The 16385-nt window shown below is 33.8% G+C and overlaps 2 protein-coding genes across 5 annotated transcripts in view; one reads left to right on the forward strand and one right to left on the reverse strand.

The window, feature by feature from the left end:
- Positions 1–492, forward strand: part of LOC114181358 — a 34625-nt gene extending 34133 nt beyond the window's left edge. For both annotated transcript variants that reach the window (XM_028067783.1, XM_028067784.1), the window contains one exon: positions 21–492. In XM_028067783.1, coding sequence (XP_027923584.1) covers positions 21–192 — 172 coding nt within the window. In that variant the 3' untranslated portion in view covers positions 193–492. The remainder of the gene's footprint in view (positions 1–20) is intronic.
- A 1393-nt stretch (positions 493–1885) lies between these two features.
- Positions 1886–11105, reverse strand: LOC114181812 (elongation factor P). 3 transcript variants are annotated; one of them, XM_028068382.1, is made up of 12 exons: positions 9901–11104; positions 9489–9767; positions 9373–9403; positions 9250–9263; positions 9105–9155; positions 7259–7328; positions 6627–6696; positions 6441–6508; positions 5364–5469; positions 3627–3666; positions 2585–2652; positions 1886–2274 (listed from the first exon to the last, which is right to left on the reverse strand). In XM_028068382.1, exons 2-12 carry the CDS (start codon positions 9690–9692, stop codon positions 2262–2264), a joined length of 735 nt encoding a protein of 244 aa, XP_027924183.1. In that variant the 5' UTR covers positions 9693–9767; positions 9901–11104; the 3' UTR covers positions 1886–2261. The 3 variants fall into 3 exon arrangements, with proteins under 3 accessions (XP_027924183.1, XP_027924185.1, XP_027924184.1); XM_028068384.1 differs by having other exon boundaries at positions 1967–2274; positions 10650–11105; XM_028068383.1 differs by having other exon boundaries at positions 1967–2274; positions 10604–11105.
- Between the last annotated feature and the right edge of the window lie 5280 nt (positions 11106–16385).

A 16385-nucleotide genomic window follows, 5' to 3' on the forward strand; every position in this document is an offset into this window, starting at 1 on the left:
TCTGACAATCTCTCACGCAGGTTTGTTGGTCAAGTCAATGCGACCCTTTCCCTTCTTCATCCAATTAACTGCACAAGAGAGAGAAAAATACATATGGTGTTTGATATGACAACTATACCAGCTTTCTTGATTGTTCTAGGGTGCCTTTATATGGTATTGAGACCAAGGCGACCAAAACCAAAGATTAACTGAGGCTTCTAGCTAGCATTTTGAATTTTAATTGAAGGGTTTTACAAGGGTTTTCCATGTTGGGAAGTTGAAGCTTGGTGGTAAGGATTTACAATCACTTTTATGATATAATTTTGTCGGGTTTTAAGGCTTTGTTGGCAATGAATAGTACCTCAGCACATTTAGTTTAAACTTAGTTGTTAATGCGTCAAATTTTTCCTATATGCAAGACAACGAATTAAAGGACATTCATGTCTTGTGTTAATGTAGAGAACGAATTCAGTGTTAACCAAAGCAATTAAAGGAAATTAAGTTTGATCAATATTAGTGCATCCTTTAATTTGATTGATGTGACGATTAATTCATGCACCTTTGTGAGGTATTGGAAAACTTTAAAGTGATCATATTTTAGATTTTTGGATTGTAAAGTACGGAAATATGATCTCGATTATACGATCTAAATTATATTTTTGGATTCAAAATTACATTTCAAACTATGTCTAGAATATATGTCGAAATTTAAAAGAATATTTTGGATTAATCGATTATGAATGCATTTTTAGATAATATATAATGTGAAAATGTATTCTAAACTTTATAATTGAGTGTATTTCTAGATTATATAATATGGAAATGTATTTTAAATTGAGTGTATTTTAAATTAAACATTTTAAAATATTAATTTTTAATTATGTAATTTGAAAACATATTTTGGACGGTATAATTTAAAATACATTTTAGATTTTGTAATTTGAAATATTTTTAATTTTGAATTGTTATAGAATTATACAATGTAGAATATGTTGTCAACGGGTTTCCCTAAACAAGCATTAAAAGAAAAAAAAGGTGGGAAAAGAAATTGCCAATAGAGAAGTCCGCCCTTGGTCAATTCAAATCTTAAATTTGGATAAAAAACTGTTTTACGTGTTCGAGTGTGGAAGGAAAAAGAAGATAAAATCTAGAAAAGAAAAATTAATAGTTTTTTATTTATTTAACTAAATATAAATACAAATATTTTGAATAATAAATAATTATAAAGAAATGGTAATACAAAAGGTATTTTTAAATATATATATATATATATATATATATATATATATATATATAAGTTCTTAGTAAATATTTTTGTTCTATCCACTTCTCATTTTTTATATTTTTCAAATAATTACTTTTAATTTTTAATTAACAAAATGCCACATTATGTAATTACTATAAAAATAATAATTAATTATTTTTTTTTCATCAAACAAACTAATATATATTTGTATAGTAATTTACACCCGTTCCTAAAGAATAATTTTTATGATTTTGATAATTGTTACTTTTCCGTGATATTTTGTTTGCAATGGCTTAATCGTAAATGAAAATCAATGAGTTATACTGGGTATGATATGACATCCTCTGTATTAGATAGGATGCTTCCCCTTGCACTTCTGTATTTACTTCCCTCTATTTTTATTCAATAGTCAAAACATTTAGTTTTCTATGGTGTACTTTTGTTTGTGGGTTTAGATTTACATTTCAGGAATGTTGAGGTGGGTAAAAAAATGATTCCTAGACATGTTTTGAGCATTACTTCCACCATTTCAATTTGGATATAATTTAGCATTATTTACACCAATTCACTTTGGATATAATTTACGTCCAAGAAATGATTGAAGTCTTGTAAGAATATCTAGTGGTGATTGTATCAAGCTATATCAAGAAAAGAGTCCAATTTCCGAATTGCACATTTCATTAAGTTTCCAGATAATACAATTTATAAAGGGTAAAGTAAGCAATTTGAAACTTATGGGGCTGGAGAAAGAAATTCCTGCTACTTAAATATAAATACAAACCGTCCAAATGAGTTTTTATCATCTAAAATTTCAACAATCAAAATTATGTTGTCTTGCTTTCGTTATGCACAAACTAAAGCAATAGTCCTGCAAACACAAACATTCAAACTCAGTTGCTAGGAGATGCAGAAAAAAAAAGAAGCTATTATGAAGTGAAAGAGGGGAAGGTAGGGCTAGGAGGCTGAATAAAAGGCCATTCTGCTTCAGAAGCCATGACAATATTGGATATCTTTTCAAATCCTGGCTGAAGTCGCACTATGATTTGGCCCTGAAAATTAAGAGATAATATTTATTATTAATAATACAAATCATTATGATCCAAGTTTACACAAAAATGATAGTAATGGTTCCAAGTATAATAGGGGTTAAAAAAGAATCTAGTACCTAAAGAATGTCATTCATTATACCCTACTATGATTTTACTTGACAAATACAGAAGGATGAAGTACTAGGAAAGGGATGAAAAGTGCAAGACATCAATACAATACAAGAGAGTTGATCACACGGCTCTCTTTGAATGAAAAAATGTATCATTAATTTTAATATCACTTTCTTTGAATCAGATTACACCAACTAACCTTTCTATGTAGGAGTCATCCTCCGTATTAACAACTATGGCATCACCAGCTACAATGTGAGGCGGTACCTGGAGGTCGTTGATCAGACAAAACAAACATTTAGTATTACCTAAATAATGATTTAATTCCACTCTTCTACCATTTTCATGAAAGGTATTTCAAAAGGAAGGAAATTTTAGCACAATTAAGTATAATCGTTAGCTACATACTGATTTGATGGTGTTGAATATATAGAAAATATGGTTTGAGATTAATTCCCCTTGTGTATAAATCACACATAGGATAATCTATTTATAATAAAGAAATATAGAACTAAAAAGAGTAACTAAAAATAAATAGAGTAAATAGAAGATATTGTTTGATATTGTGATTAACAATATCAAACAATATCTAACACTCCCCCTCAAATAAGAGTATACAAATCGTATGTGTCAAGCTTATTACAAATATAATCAATTCTATGTCCCCGTAAAGACTTAGTGTTGATCAGAGTCTGTTATATAGACTCATGTGGTTTTTCTTTTTCTTGTTGTTTTTCACTCAATTAATGAAACACTTTCCTTAAGTTCAGATTTCTTATTTCTCATTTCATCAAATTCTATTACTCCCAAGGGCAAGTTAGGGGCAGAATGGACTGCAACAAATCCAAGGACTTTTTAACAGGTGGACATCAATTGTCCCGTGCCGTGAGAGGATGCCAAAAGTCATCAAGAAACACAATTTCCAGAAAAAAAAAACATTTTTGACATTGGTGGACTATAGGTAAACCGAGAGGCAAGGAATCATACAAAACTCATTTCTCAATTTTCTACAGTTAAAGGGACACCAAACTAAACTCAAGTACAATAACTAACATAAAAGAAATTTCCTCAAAAATTCAGGTTGACCTTAAAAAAAAATTCCAGAAAAATATTGCTTGTAACTACTACATTAGATAATGATTAAACTTTCAAAGATAGAAGCAAATGGTGATAAACATTTTACCAATTATTTACATCATTAAATAAGTGTAATACAGAAAATAAATAATAATGTGACTTACTTCAACTGCAAGGCCATTGTCCAGTACGACCTTTTTATTCCTTAAATTAAGAAAAATAAGAAGAAATTAGTACAAGACTTTCAAATTTATAGGCCAAAGAATTTAAATTACAATGTTCCACCTAAGAGGTTAATTTTCATCATTGATATGTATAATAATTCATAGGGATAAATATATTTTTAGTCCCTCTCAAGTTTCAGTGAATTTTGGAATTAGCCCCTCTTCGAAACTTTATACCAATTTAGTCCTTCATCTTTAGAAATACGTGCATTTAGTCCTTCTCACCAAATTTTGTTAAGTTTATTTGACATTTTAAACACATTTTATGATAATATTTGAGTTAACACTGAAGCAAAAATGTGTCAAACGGTGTAAATAATTCAAATATTATCATGAAATGTGCTTGAAACGTCAGATAAACTTAATAAAATTTGGTTAAAAGGATAATATTCCCGCATTTTTAAAAATAAAAGACTAAATTGGTCAAAAGTTTTGAAGAAGGACTAATTTCAAATTTCACTGAAACTTGAGGGACCAAAAACATATTTAACCCTAAATATTAACAGTATGCAAATATTGGCTGATATAGTAAACAAAAAAATCAGAAACAAATTAAACAACTATAATCAGCACCCTCCCATAAATGGGGAACTAATTGCAAGAAATATTACTAGTGTATGACAGCAAGTGTATAGTTATACTTATTGTCATTCAGATGGAGCAAGAAAGCAAACAATTTAGGGACTATTCCGAGACAAACTTTTGGATGCCTAGAACTCCCTCCAAGGGCACGACTACTATTAGGAAAAATTACTTCACAAGCCAAAGCAAGTGGAAGTTCTCACACAACTGAAACTCTATAATAATGGGAAACTTCTTACTTTACAAAGCTCCTAAAATTTCCTTCAAATTAACCTTTACAGGCAACTTCTTGCCCTTAAACTTGCTTTCGATTTGGGATAGGATAGCGATTATGTTATATTTCTTTGGATTTCTGACCATGGATGCTTCAAGGGAGGTATCATTCTCAATATTCACAAATTGTGTTTTCCTTTGCTTTTACAAAACTATAAACTTTAGAGTACACCTTATTACAATTTCCACTTTCCAACCCTCAATACTTTCCTTCTCTTGTTCCCTATTTTAGGTATTTCCCTTCACTTATCACAATTTCATGTCCGTCAAAAGAAATTTGCAGTTGGGAATTGAAGTACAATAAAACCTAAGAGTTAAAATGGGTAAAACTGATAGGGACTAGGGTATTATGAGTGCCTGGCACAAACAAGAGATTGTGACTAGGATATAGTTCGAAATTCTAAAAATAAAATTTAGAGCACACAAATAGCACCTCAAAGACTAGAAATTTAAACAACAAATTCAAGTGAGAAGTGTTGAATATAGAGAAAACAGGATTTGAGATTAATCTCCCTTGTGTATAAACCACACATTGGATAATCTATTTATAATAGAGAAAGGTACAACTAAAAAGAGTAACTAAAAATAAATAGAGCAAATAGAAGATATTGTTTGATATTGTGATTAACAATATCTAACAATATCTTAACAATATCAAACAATATCTAAACAATATCTAACAAGAAGGAAAAAGTGATCAAGAAAGAAGTATGGATAGTAAGACAAATTGAAAAAAAAAAAAATTGGCATATAAAATTGGAGAAAATTGCAAACAGGAATAAAGAAGATTCATTAAGCACAACAATGAATAATGACACATACCTTGTAGTGGCTGAAATGACTTCCTTGACAATGCATGTGACACGTTTTGGAACGGATGCAGATAAAGGTTTGTCATCATAAAATTGTACCCTAACTTTCATTTCATCTGCTAACCAAGCAACAAAGTGATAATTAACTAGTAATAGAGAGCTAGATTGACTACAAGAGTAGAGAACAAACTTGTCAATAAATGCAGAGCCACTAATAGGCATTTAACAGAAGTGTATAGCAGAAGAACAAAAGGGAAAGGCATTGACTCAGGCCAAGAGGGTTAAGGTGTTGGACTTGGAAATGAAGGCCTGAGACAAAAACTGTATGATAAAAGGAATCAGGTAGAGGAAAGAGTGGGGGGAAACAGAAAGGGCAGGATGTATGCAAGGAGTAAAGAAGAGTGATTCAACAATTGATTGAGAAGAGTAGACTTAAAGGAGAGCGGTCAGAACGGTAGTGCATATTCTAAAAGTACTGTTAGTTGAGTAGCTTTTTTGATGAATTGGGGAACTTTTGCTGCAAGTAGGTGATTATCTATACATTTTTCATATAAATACAGCAGTGAACAAGCGATGAAACAAGAATAAAACTAATGATAGTGATCTAGCATGTGATTGAAGTACCGGAACAAACTTTAAATGCCATGCATCATGGTGGCATTGAGATTTCAAACACCATAACGAAGATACTTAGTTGTTACAAAGCTATAGAAAGTTCACATTGAACTCGAACATCAATAAGTGATTATCTAAGACTCTAAGTTAAAGAGGAAGTTGACAATTGGTAGCACAAGTTTTGGGGAAACACTTGAGAGACAATCATCAATCAAATTCATTACATAGCAATTGAACAATGAATTTGATTAGAAAAAAAAAAACAAAAAAGTGTAATTCCCAATAATTCATAAAAATGATAAAATCAAAAACTATTTGTTGACACATTTGTAGGTTATTGAAACAATGATGCTATCTTAGCATCCTTTAGAGTATGATATGAGCACTAAGCACAATTGACAAAAAATGTTCCATATTAATTGATCAAAAAAGAGTAGATATGAAGGGTTGAGGAGTGTTAGCTTTTATCCACCTCGTAGATACAAACAGTCCTTGTTGAACAAGTCCTTTGAAACTTCCATTTGATCCAGTGAGTCAGGGCTGACCACAATTACAAAGAGAAACAAATTAATAATTATGCTTACCAAGAATTTATAGCCCTCGAAAGCTTACAATGATATACTAACAGCAAATTAGAACGAAAGCTGTAAAAACTCACTCCATCAAAACTACAGTTCCATCATGATCCATGCACATAAACATGAAAGTCTTTTCCTGAACGTAGACCCCTGAAACAATTAATGATTTGTAAGCGCTGGAAAGGATTACAAGTCCATTATCACAAGGCTTGAAGTACCCTAGCAGACACTGATTGGAAAAGGCCGATATTGCTCAACATCTTTCCATTTAAATTACAATAATGGAAAATGTACACAACCTTCAGATAGGTTATTGGATCAGAGAACAAACACACACTGTTGGACCTCAACAAAATCTAGATTTATTCTGATTATGTAGAGCTTTATTTCTGATTTGGTTACTTTGGTAATTAGTCCTTAACTTAGCTTCCGTATTATCATTGGAGATTCTATATCAACTAGAGATATAGTCAAATTATAGTACACAAGTGAGTATAACCTTACCTTATGAGTTGGATTTGTAGGATTAAATTGCTTTGCAACATAAATATTAGGCAATCTTGGCCATAAGAAAAGGTTATGAACAATGGTACCAGACAGCAAGAAGTTACTAATAATGGTATCAATATTAACAACTAAATCAACAATCTTTGCACAATGATTATATTACTCAGAGATTTGCATTTGACATGTTACATATACAAGTACATACTTTCAATATCGTCATCAGTACCCATTCTTTGTGTGATCTTGTTTCCCTGGCCAATGTCACGAAGCTCCACCTATTTTAAACAAACTAGTATTTGTTAGGAATGTAGTTGAGAGAGACCAGAGTAACAACATACAACTTTACCTGATAACAAGAGCATTAAAACAAGGTCATATCATCTAAATATAAAACAAGGGCTTCTCCATTTTTTATTTTTATGTAACAAGTTTCTGGAAAATGTACACCCTCTAAAGAAAACATTACTCGATAAAATCTATTACTAGGTACATGTCATTCGTGCTTTTGCATACTGTTAGTTGTTGTAGGAAGTTCAGTAAATTTGTTTGTAGCAAATTAGTGGAGAAATGGTTGCATTATCATTTGAAACGACTGCCTCCCAATGTCTCATCAGTTTCTATAAATTGTATAGCTCAAATTATAGAGAAAATAGCAGAATATTTAGATTCTCATATCAAACTTTGTTTTTACTCCTTGATCACTCTCTTTCACTTTATTTTATTTTCCCTGATTTTCTCACCTTGCAACCAAATCAAATAATAAGAATATTTGGGATTTTGTATAACATCTATAGTAAGGTCATGAAAAAAATATTAGTTTATCATTTAACAGTGTATCGGAGTAAGCTTGCTTCCAAAGAAAACTGTTTGCCCATTACCACATTGTTGGCTTTTCAATACAATCCAAGTGAGTTTGTACATAGCAAACAGTGTCATATACACATGCATTTTAACATGTGGGTTCAAGCTGGTAAATTTACACAGATAAATCAAGATGAGTCATAATATAGAATTTAGCTACGAAAGATGAAAGAAACAGGAAGACAACAAGAGGAGAAAAGGGAAGAACACTATATAGAGGATAGAGACAAGAGGAGAGAAACAGAGGTAAAGGAAACTTTGCTGTGCACTTGACTATCTTTTCAATTTATCTACATTCAGTCTAGATTCAGTTGTCTAGAACACAACAGTCTAGCTTATTTACTGACAGCTACCAAATAGCTGTGAACTAAAGTAGCTGACTAACTAAAATATTGTCTTATATGCATTTACATATCGAACACATATGCTTTCATTATGGATAATAATAATAATAATAACTTGTTAGAGTCCAGAAATTTTAACTCATAAAACAAGTTATTTAACTATGACTAAATAAGCTAATTGTTACCGTCCACACAACTAGTTTTCTATTCACTTTGTTCACCACTTTTCTAATTTGTGAAGATAAATAAGAAAATTGTCAAAATTACTGATGAAAAATTTCCTCTACCAAATAGGATGTGCAGTATAAAATTAAGGCATACTATTTTGTGCACCAAGGAGTTGATTTAGAGTGTCAAGAAAAATCTTAAAGAGAGTGCAGAAAATGAGCAAAGCAGGTTTCCTGGACACAATGGCCAAACGACTTACAATTAGTTACTTTAGAAATATATATAATAGTAATTCCTTCAAAAGACAAATTACATGATGGCATTCACTACACCAATACTCTTTTCCTAATTTAATCATTTTCAATATAGTACACTATTCCATTCCAAGGATCTATTTGAACAAGTTTCACCATATGTCCTCCCAGGAGAGAAAAATAAGAAGAAAAAAAATGAAATTAAGTTCTCCATAAGCTAAAATTAGCTCATGTAAAAGTCAAAAATAATAATTAAAAGAAGCTAGAAAGAGCTTCTACAAATTAGCTTATGCATTTTAGCTTATGTAAAAGTTCGTCCAAAAGTAAATAAAGATAAGCATGCTCACTTATAAAATTATGGAACAAGTGTGCATTTAGGGAGGGTCAGTATGACAAAAAAAAAAAAGGAAATCTTAGGACAAACCTTGATTGTGGCTTTTCCTCTTCCTTCATGAGAGTGATCGACTTTAAGAACCTGATGAGGTTTGCATCACGAAAGAAAGTGTGGGATAACAAGATTGAATGGATCCTATTTGGCAATAAATTGATTGAGTAGTAATAGTATGTACCTCGTAAATGCGCCCTGGAAGCAAGCACGACCAACACAATAAGAATGCAAAATGAATCTGTTAGAAAGCATACATGTTGAATTGAAACCACAGTAAAATTCAATAACCCAAGAGCATAGGAACCTTGTTTTCCAATGATATTTCCCACTCTAATCTGCACCGCAAAAGACAGTGAAGAAGCAGCTATAAAAAACTTGACCAAAAGCCCAATAAAATAGTCAAAGTTAAAAGACGCATACATCAGAACCAGATACTTTGATTCCCCGACGTTGAGAGGAAGACCACGGAGATGTGAACAAGTTGGTTGCGGTGGAGGAAGCACGAGACGATGTCGATAGTGAGATAAAATCCAATGGTGTACGAAAATAAGAATACAAATAAGATGAGAGCCTGATAAGAGATCTGGTGTCGGAATTGGAAAGCCTCAGCCGCATAGTTTGCATTCTCTAACTGTTGTTGGGTCAATTTTATTTCGGAACAACCTGAAGCTTTTTGGGTTACTTAAAAGCTAGATATACCTGGATTCACAAATACATTTAACCAAAACATTAATACATGTCAGTTTTTCATTCCCAAATGTTCCACACACACATAGCAAAAGTAAAGAACAGAGCAACACAAAAATCACCAAGGGTATATATAGAAAATAACCATTCCAGTAAAGGAATAAAGGGTGAATAGCACGCAGCAAAGTGATTTCTGCACAGATAAATTGGTTTGAGAAAACGGCTTTGGCAGCGGCAAACAGAGGAGTGGAATTTCGGATCTCGCCGGACTAGTACAGTAGCAGAAATTCCCAAATCGGCGACTCTGGCTGTGGAGATGACTAGAGCTTAAGAAAGTGGATACGAGGAGGAATGATACCGGGTTGATTACGAACAGTGTCTACTTGCTACCGAATGGCATGAGAATAGTGTCTACTTGCTACCGAATGGCATGAAAAAACTGTATCCCTCTCTTATAATGAGGTGTAATTTTTTAAATAAATTTTTATTAGATCCAAATTAAATTACAAATAAAAAAATAAATAGAGGTGTAGAAAAAACTTAAACAACTGAACATATAATGAAAACTGGTACAAACATTAAATGATGGGTGTGACAAGTAAAAGTTTGACCAGACCTAACCTTATCCTCTTCTCCCACACAAAATCAATTAGGGTTTCCCTTTCACCTTCATGGCTGTGAGTTACCATGAATCTAGCAGTAGGTTCCGCTTCCACACTCCCCACGACAACGAGAGACAAAAATATAAATAGAGGTGTAGAAAAAATTTAAACAACTGAACATATAATGAAAACTGGTGCAAACATTAAATGACGGGTGTGACAAGTAAAAACTTGACCAGACCCAACCTTATCCTTTTCTTCCACACAAAGTCAATTAGGGTTTCCCTTTCACCTTCATGTCTGTGAGTTACCATGAATCTAGTAGTAGGTTCCGCCGCCACACGCCCCATGACAACAAGAGACGTTGTTGGAAACACTGTCACCATCATAGGAGTTGCCGCGAGAACCAAACAACACAACATATCATTGTAATGTGCCTCTGCCTACACCAGTCTCGAGCACCACCACCGATGTCCCCGACCTTTGTCTCAATCCATCTTTTTCGTCATTTCTTATGACTCACGAGTGAAACAAAAGCCTTATCGCCCCTTTACGTCATGTTTTAAACCTCAAGGAAAAAACCACCGCAAGTCCACCATCAACTTCGACTTCGAACTTCAAACTCCAACACCTCAACTTCGAACTCAAACTTGCTGAGAGTCAGAACGCCAAGGCCAACGTTTTGATTTGCCTCAGTCAGAGAGGAGAAATACTTCTCTAGCATTTGACGACAATAAAGAGCGAGAAGAAAAAAAACTCCAGTAGGGAAGACATGAGTAACTTAATAACGTAAAACTTAAGGATAAAAATGTAATTTCATTTTCTTAATAGGTCGCAAATACACGCATGTACGAGTAATATGATACCTGACCTCGACTCGTTAATGAACGGATATTAAATTACCTGCTACCTGCTACTTGCGAGTACCTATTATTCGTGCATACCAACTATCTACAATGGATTTTATCCGTCGATACCCACAAGTACAAGTATTTTTGTCATCCCTAGGTACAGGTACGGGCATGGGTACGAATATATATCCATTACCTGGTGGGAATGGAGATGAGACAAAATTAACATTCGTTGGGTTTTGATACGGGGATGAGAATGAATTTTTTTTTTCTGAGATGTGTATGGGATAGCAAAACTCGTCCTCGCCCTCTTGTCATTCCTAGTTTCAACCTTCAGATGGAATCAATTGGTCTCAGCCTTCAACCCAAGCCAACCAATCTCGACCTTTGCCCAGGTTGGCTCATCTCAAATTTTGGCTCGGACCAGTTCGTCTTGGCTATCAACTTAGATCGGTTTGTCACGACCTTCCACTCGGGTCGGCTCGTCTCGTCCTTCGACCAAGACCGGTCTTAACAAGGACTTACTAAATTCTATAGAGAAAATCTCCATAGAGTTCTTTGAACGTGAGTTCATTCTAGCTAAGAGGTTTCTTAGTAAGGACTTTCTAACCTCTAAAGAGGTCTTGGAACATAAGTTCACCTTGGCTAAGAGGTTTCTTAGCAAGGACTTACTAAATTTTGTAGAGAAGATCTCTACGGAGTTCTTTGAATGTGAGTTCATCCTAACTAAGAGGTTTCTTAGGAAGGACTTACTAAATTATGTAGAGAATATCTCTATAGAGTTCTTTAAACATGAGTTCATCCTAGCTAAGAGGTATTTTAGCAAGGACTTGCTAAACTATGTAGAGAAAGTCTTTACAGGGGTCTTGGAACATGAGTCAACCTTAGCTAAGAAGTTTCTTAGCAAGGACTTTCTTAATCTTTGTAGAGAAGGTCTCTGTTGAGATCTTGAAACGTAAGTCAACCTTAGCTAAGAGGTAACTTAATAGAGACTTTATTCATCTATATAGAGAAGGTCTCTACAAAGGTCTTGAAATGTAAGTCAACCTTAACTAAGAGGTTTCATAACAGGGACTTTCTTAAACTCTGTAGAGAAGGTCTCTACAAAGGTCTTGAAACGTAAGTCAACATTAGTTAAGAGGTTTCTTAGCAGGGACTTTATTGAACTCTATAGAGAAGGTCTCTATATAGGTTTTGAAACGTAAGTCAACCTTAGCTGAGAGGTTTTTTAGCAAGGACTTTATTAAATTAGAGAAGGTCTCTCATCATATGTGTGAACTCAGACTGGTCGGACACTGCAGCTTCTTCAGAACCTGCTCTTTCTTCTAGGATTTTCTGGACTTCTTCTACTTTTTGGTTATTCCTCTGTTAAACTGCCCCAAACACAGTCGTCACAATCACGTCCCACCCCTGATTCATCTTTAGTACCCTATAATCTTTATTTCTACCTTGTTTAATTATTTATTTTAAGTAATATCCTACCAGGATGTTACATGTCAAATGAGTGTAAAAAAGTATGGTTATTAAATGGGTGTAAAAAGATTTAAGGTGTTAAATGGGTGTAAAAAAATTTAGGTGTCAAATGGGAGTAAAAATATTATAGTTGTCAAACGGGTGTAAAAAAATTATAATTGTCAAATGGGTGTTAAAAAATATTAGGTGTCAAATGATTGTAAAAAAATATAGTTGTCAAATGGGTGTAAAAAGATTTAGGTGTCAAATAGATATAAAATAATTTTAGGTGTCAGATAGGTGTAAAAATAATATAGGTGTCAAATGGGGGTAAAAATATTTTTGGTGTCAAATGCGTGTAAAAATATTTCAGGTGTCAAATAGAAGTAAAAATATTATAGTTGTGAAATGGGTATAAAAAATTATAATTGTCAAATGTGTGTTAAAAAATATTAGGTGTCAAATGAGTGTAAAAAAATATAGTTGTCAAATGGGTGTAAAAAGATTTTAGGAGTCAAATAGGTGTAAAAAAATTAGGTGTCGAATGAGAGTAAAAATATTATAGTTGTCAAACGGGTGTAAAAAAATTATAATTGTTAAAAAATGTTAGGTGTCAAATGACAGTAAATAAATATAGTTGTTAAATGGGTGTAAAATGATTTTAGGTGTTAAATGGTTGTAGAATAATTATAGGTGTCAGATAGGTTTAAAAATAATTTAGGTACAAATGAGTAAAAATTTTTTAGGTGTCAAATGAGTGTAAGAATATTTTAGGTCTCAAATGGTTGTAAACAAATTTTATCTATCAAATGGGTGTAAAAATATTTTAGGTATCAAATGGGAGTAAAGATATTTTAGGCGTCAAATAGTGGTAAAAATAATTTAGGTGTCAAATGGGTGTAAAATTAGTACAGATGTCAAATGGCGTTAAAATATTTACGGTGTCAAATGAGTGTTAAAAAAGTATAGTGGTCAAATTGGTGTAAACAAATTTTAGATGTCAGATGGGTGTAAAATAATTTTAGTTTTCAAATGAGTGTAAAAAGATTTTAGGTGTCAAATGAGTGTAAATTAATTTTAGTTGCAAACGGGTGTAAAATAATTTTAGGTGTCGAATGTGTGTAAAAATATTTTGGTGGTCAAATGAGCTTAAAAATATTCTAGGTGTCAAATGAGATTAAAAATATTTAATGGTGTACGAAAATAAGAATACAAATAAGATGAGAGCCTGATAAGAGATCTGGTGTCGGAATTGGAAAGCCTCAGCCGCATAGTTTGCATTCTCTAACTGTTGTTGGGTCAATTTTATTTCGGAACAACCTGAAGCTTTTTGGGTTACTTAAAAGCTAGATATACCTGGATTCACAAATACATTTAACCAAAACATTAATACATGTCAGTTTTTCATTCCCAAATGTTCCACACACACATAGCAAAAGTAAAGAACAGAGCAACACAAAAATCACCAAGGGTATATATAGAAAATAACCATTCCAGTAAAGGAATAAAGGGTGAATAGCACGCAGCAAAGTGATTTCTGCACAGATAAATTGGTTTGAGAAAACGGCTTTGGCAGCGGCAAACAGAGGAGTGGAATTTCGGATCTCGCCGGACTAGTACAGTAGCAGAAATTCCCAAATCGGCGACTCTGGCTGTGGAGATGACTAGAGCTTAAGAAAGTGGATACGAGGAGGAATGATACCGGGTTGATTACGAACAGTGTCTACTTGCTACCGAATGGCATGAGAATAGTGTCTACTTGCTACCGAATGGCATGAAAAAACTGTATCCCTCTCTTATAATGAGGTGTAATTTTTTAAATAAATTTTTATTAGATCCAAATTAAATTACAAATAAAAAAATAAATAGAGGTGTAGAAAAAACTTAAACAACTGAACATATAATGAAAACTGGTACAAACATTAAATGATGGGTGTGACAAGTAAAAGTTTGACCAGACCTAACCTTATCCTCTTCTCCCACACAAAATCAATTAGGGTTTCCCTTTCACCTTCATGGCTGTGAGTTACCATGAATCTAGCAGTAGGTTCCGCTTCCACACTCCCCACGACAACGAGAGACAAAAATATAAATAGAGGTGTAGAAAAAATTTAAACAACTGAACATATAATGAAAACTGGTGCAAACATTAAATGACGGGTGTGACAAGTAAAAACTTGACCAGACCCAACCTTATCCTTTTCTTCCACACAAAGTCAATTAGGGTTTCCCTTTCACCTTCATGTCTGTGAGTTACCATGAATCTAGTAGTAGGTTCCGCCGCCACACGCCCCATGACAACAAGAGACGTTGTTGGAAACACTGTCACCATCATAGGAGTTGCCGCGAGAACCAAACAACACAACATATCATTGTAATGTGCCTCTGCCTACACCAGTCTCGAGCACCACCACCGATGTCCCCGACCTTTGTCTCAATCCATCTTTTTCGTCATTTCTTATGACTCACGAGTGAAACAAAAGCCTTATCGCCCCTTTACGTCATGTTTTAAACCTCAAGGAAAAAACCACCGCAAGTCCACCATCAACTTCGACTTCGAACTTCAAACTCCAACACCTCAACTTCGAACTCAAACTTGCTGAGAGTCAGAACGCCAAGGCCAACGTTTTGATTTGCCTCAGTCAGAGAGGAGAAATACTTCTCTAGCATTTGACGACAATAAAGAGCGAGAAGAAAAAAAACTCCAGTAGGGAAGACATGAGTAACTTAATAACGTAAAACTTAAGGATAAAAATGTAATTTCATTTTCTTAATAGGTCGCAAATACACGCATGTACGAGTAATATGATACCTGACCTCGACTCGTTAATGAACGGATATTAAATTACCTGCTACCTGCTACTTGCGAGTACCTATTATTCGTGCATACCAACTATCTACAATGGATTTTATCCGTCGATACCCACAAGTACAAGTATTTTTGTCATCCCTAGGTACAGGTACGGGCATGGGTACGAATATATATCCATTACCTGGTGGGAATGGAGATGAGACAAAATTAACATTCGTTGGGTTTTGATACGGGGATGAGAATGAATTTTTTTTTTCTGAGATGTGTATGGGATAGCAAAACTCGTCCTCGCCCTCTTGTCATTCCTAGTTTCAACCTTCAGATGGAATCAATTGGTCTCAGCCTTCAACCCAAGCCAACCAATCTCGACCTTTGCCCAGGTTGGCTCATCTCAAATTTTGGCTCGGACCAGTTCGTCTTGGCTATCAACTTAGATCGGTTTGTCACGACCTTCCACTCGGGTCGGCTCGTCTCGTCCTTCGACCAAGACCGGTCTTAACAAGGACTTACTAAATTCTATAGAGAAAATCTCCATAGAGTTCTTTGAACGTGAGTTCATTCTAGCTAAGAGGTTTCTTAGTAAGGACTTTCTAACCTCTAAAGAGGTCTTGGAACATAAGTTCACCTTGGCTAAGAGGTTTCTTAGCAAGGACTTACTAAATTTTGTAGAGAAGATCTCTACGGAGTTCTTTGAATGTGAGTTCATCCTAACTAAGAGGTTTCTTAGGAAGGACTTACTAAATTATGTAGAGAATATCTCTATAGAGTTCTTTAAACATGAGTTCATCCTAGCTAAGAGGTATTTTAGCAAGGACTTGCTAAACTATGTAGAGAAAGTCTTTACAGGGGTCTTGGAACATGAGTCAACCTTAGCTAAGAAGTTTCTTAGCAAGGACTTTCTTAATCTTTGTAG

The sequence above is a fragment of the Vigna unguiculata genome, chromosome 4, assembly GCF_004118075.2.
Source record: "Vigna unguiculata cultivar IT97K-499-35 chromosome 4, ASM411807v1, whole genome shotgun sequence".
In the NCBI taxonomy this organism is placed as follows: Eukaryota; Viridiplantae; Streptophyta; class Magnoliopsida; order Fabales; family Fabaceae; genus Vigna; species Vigna unguiculata.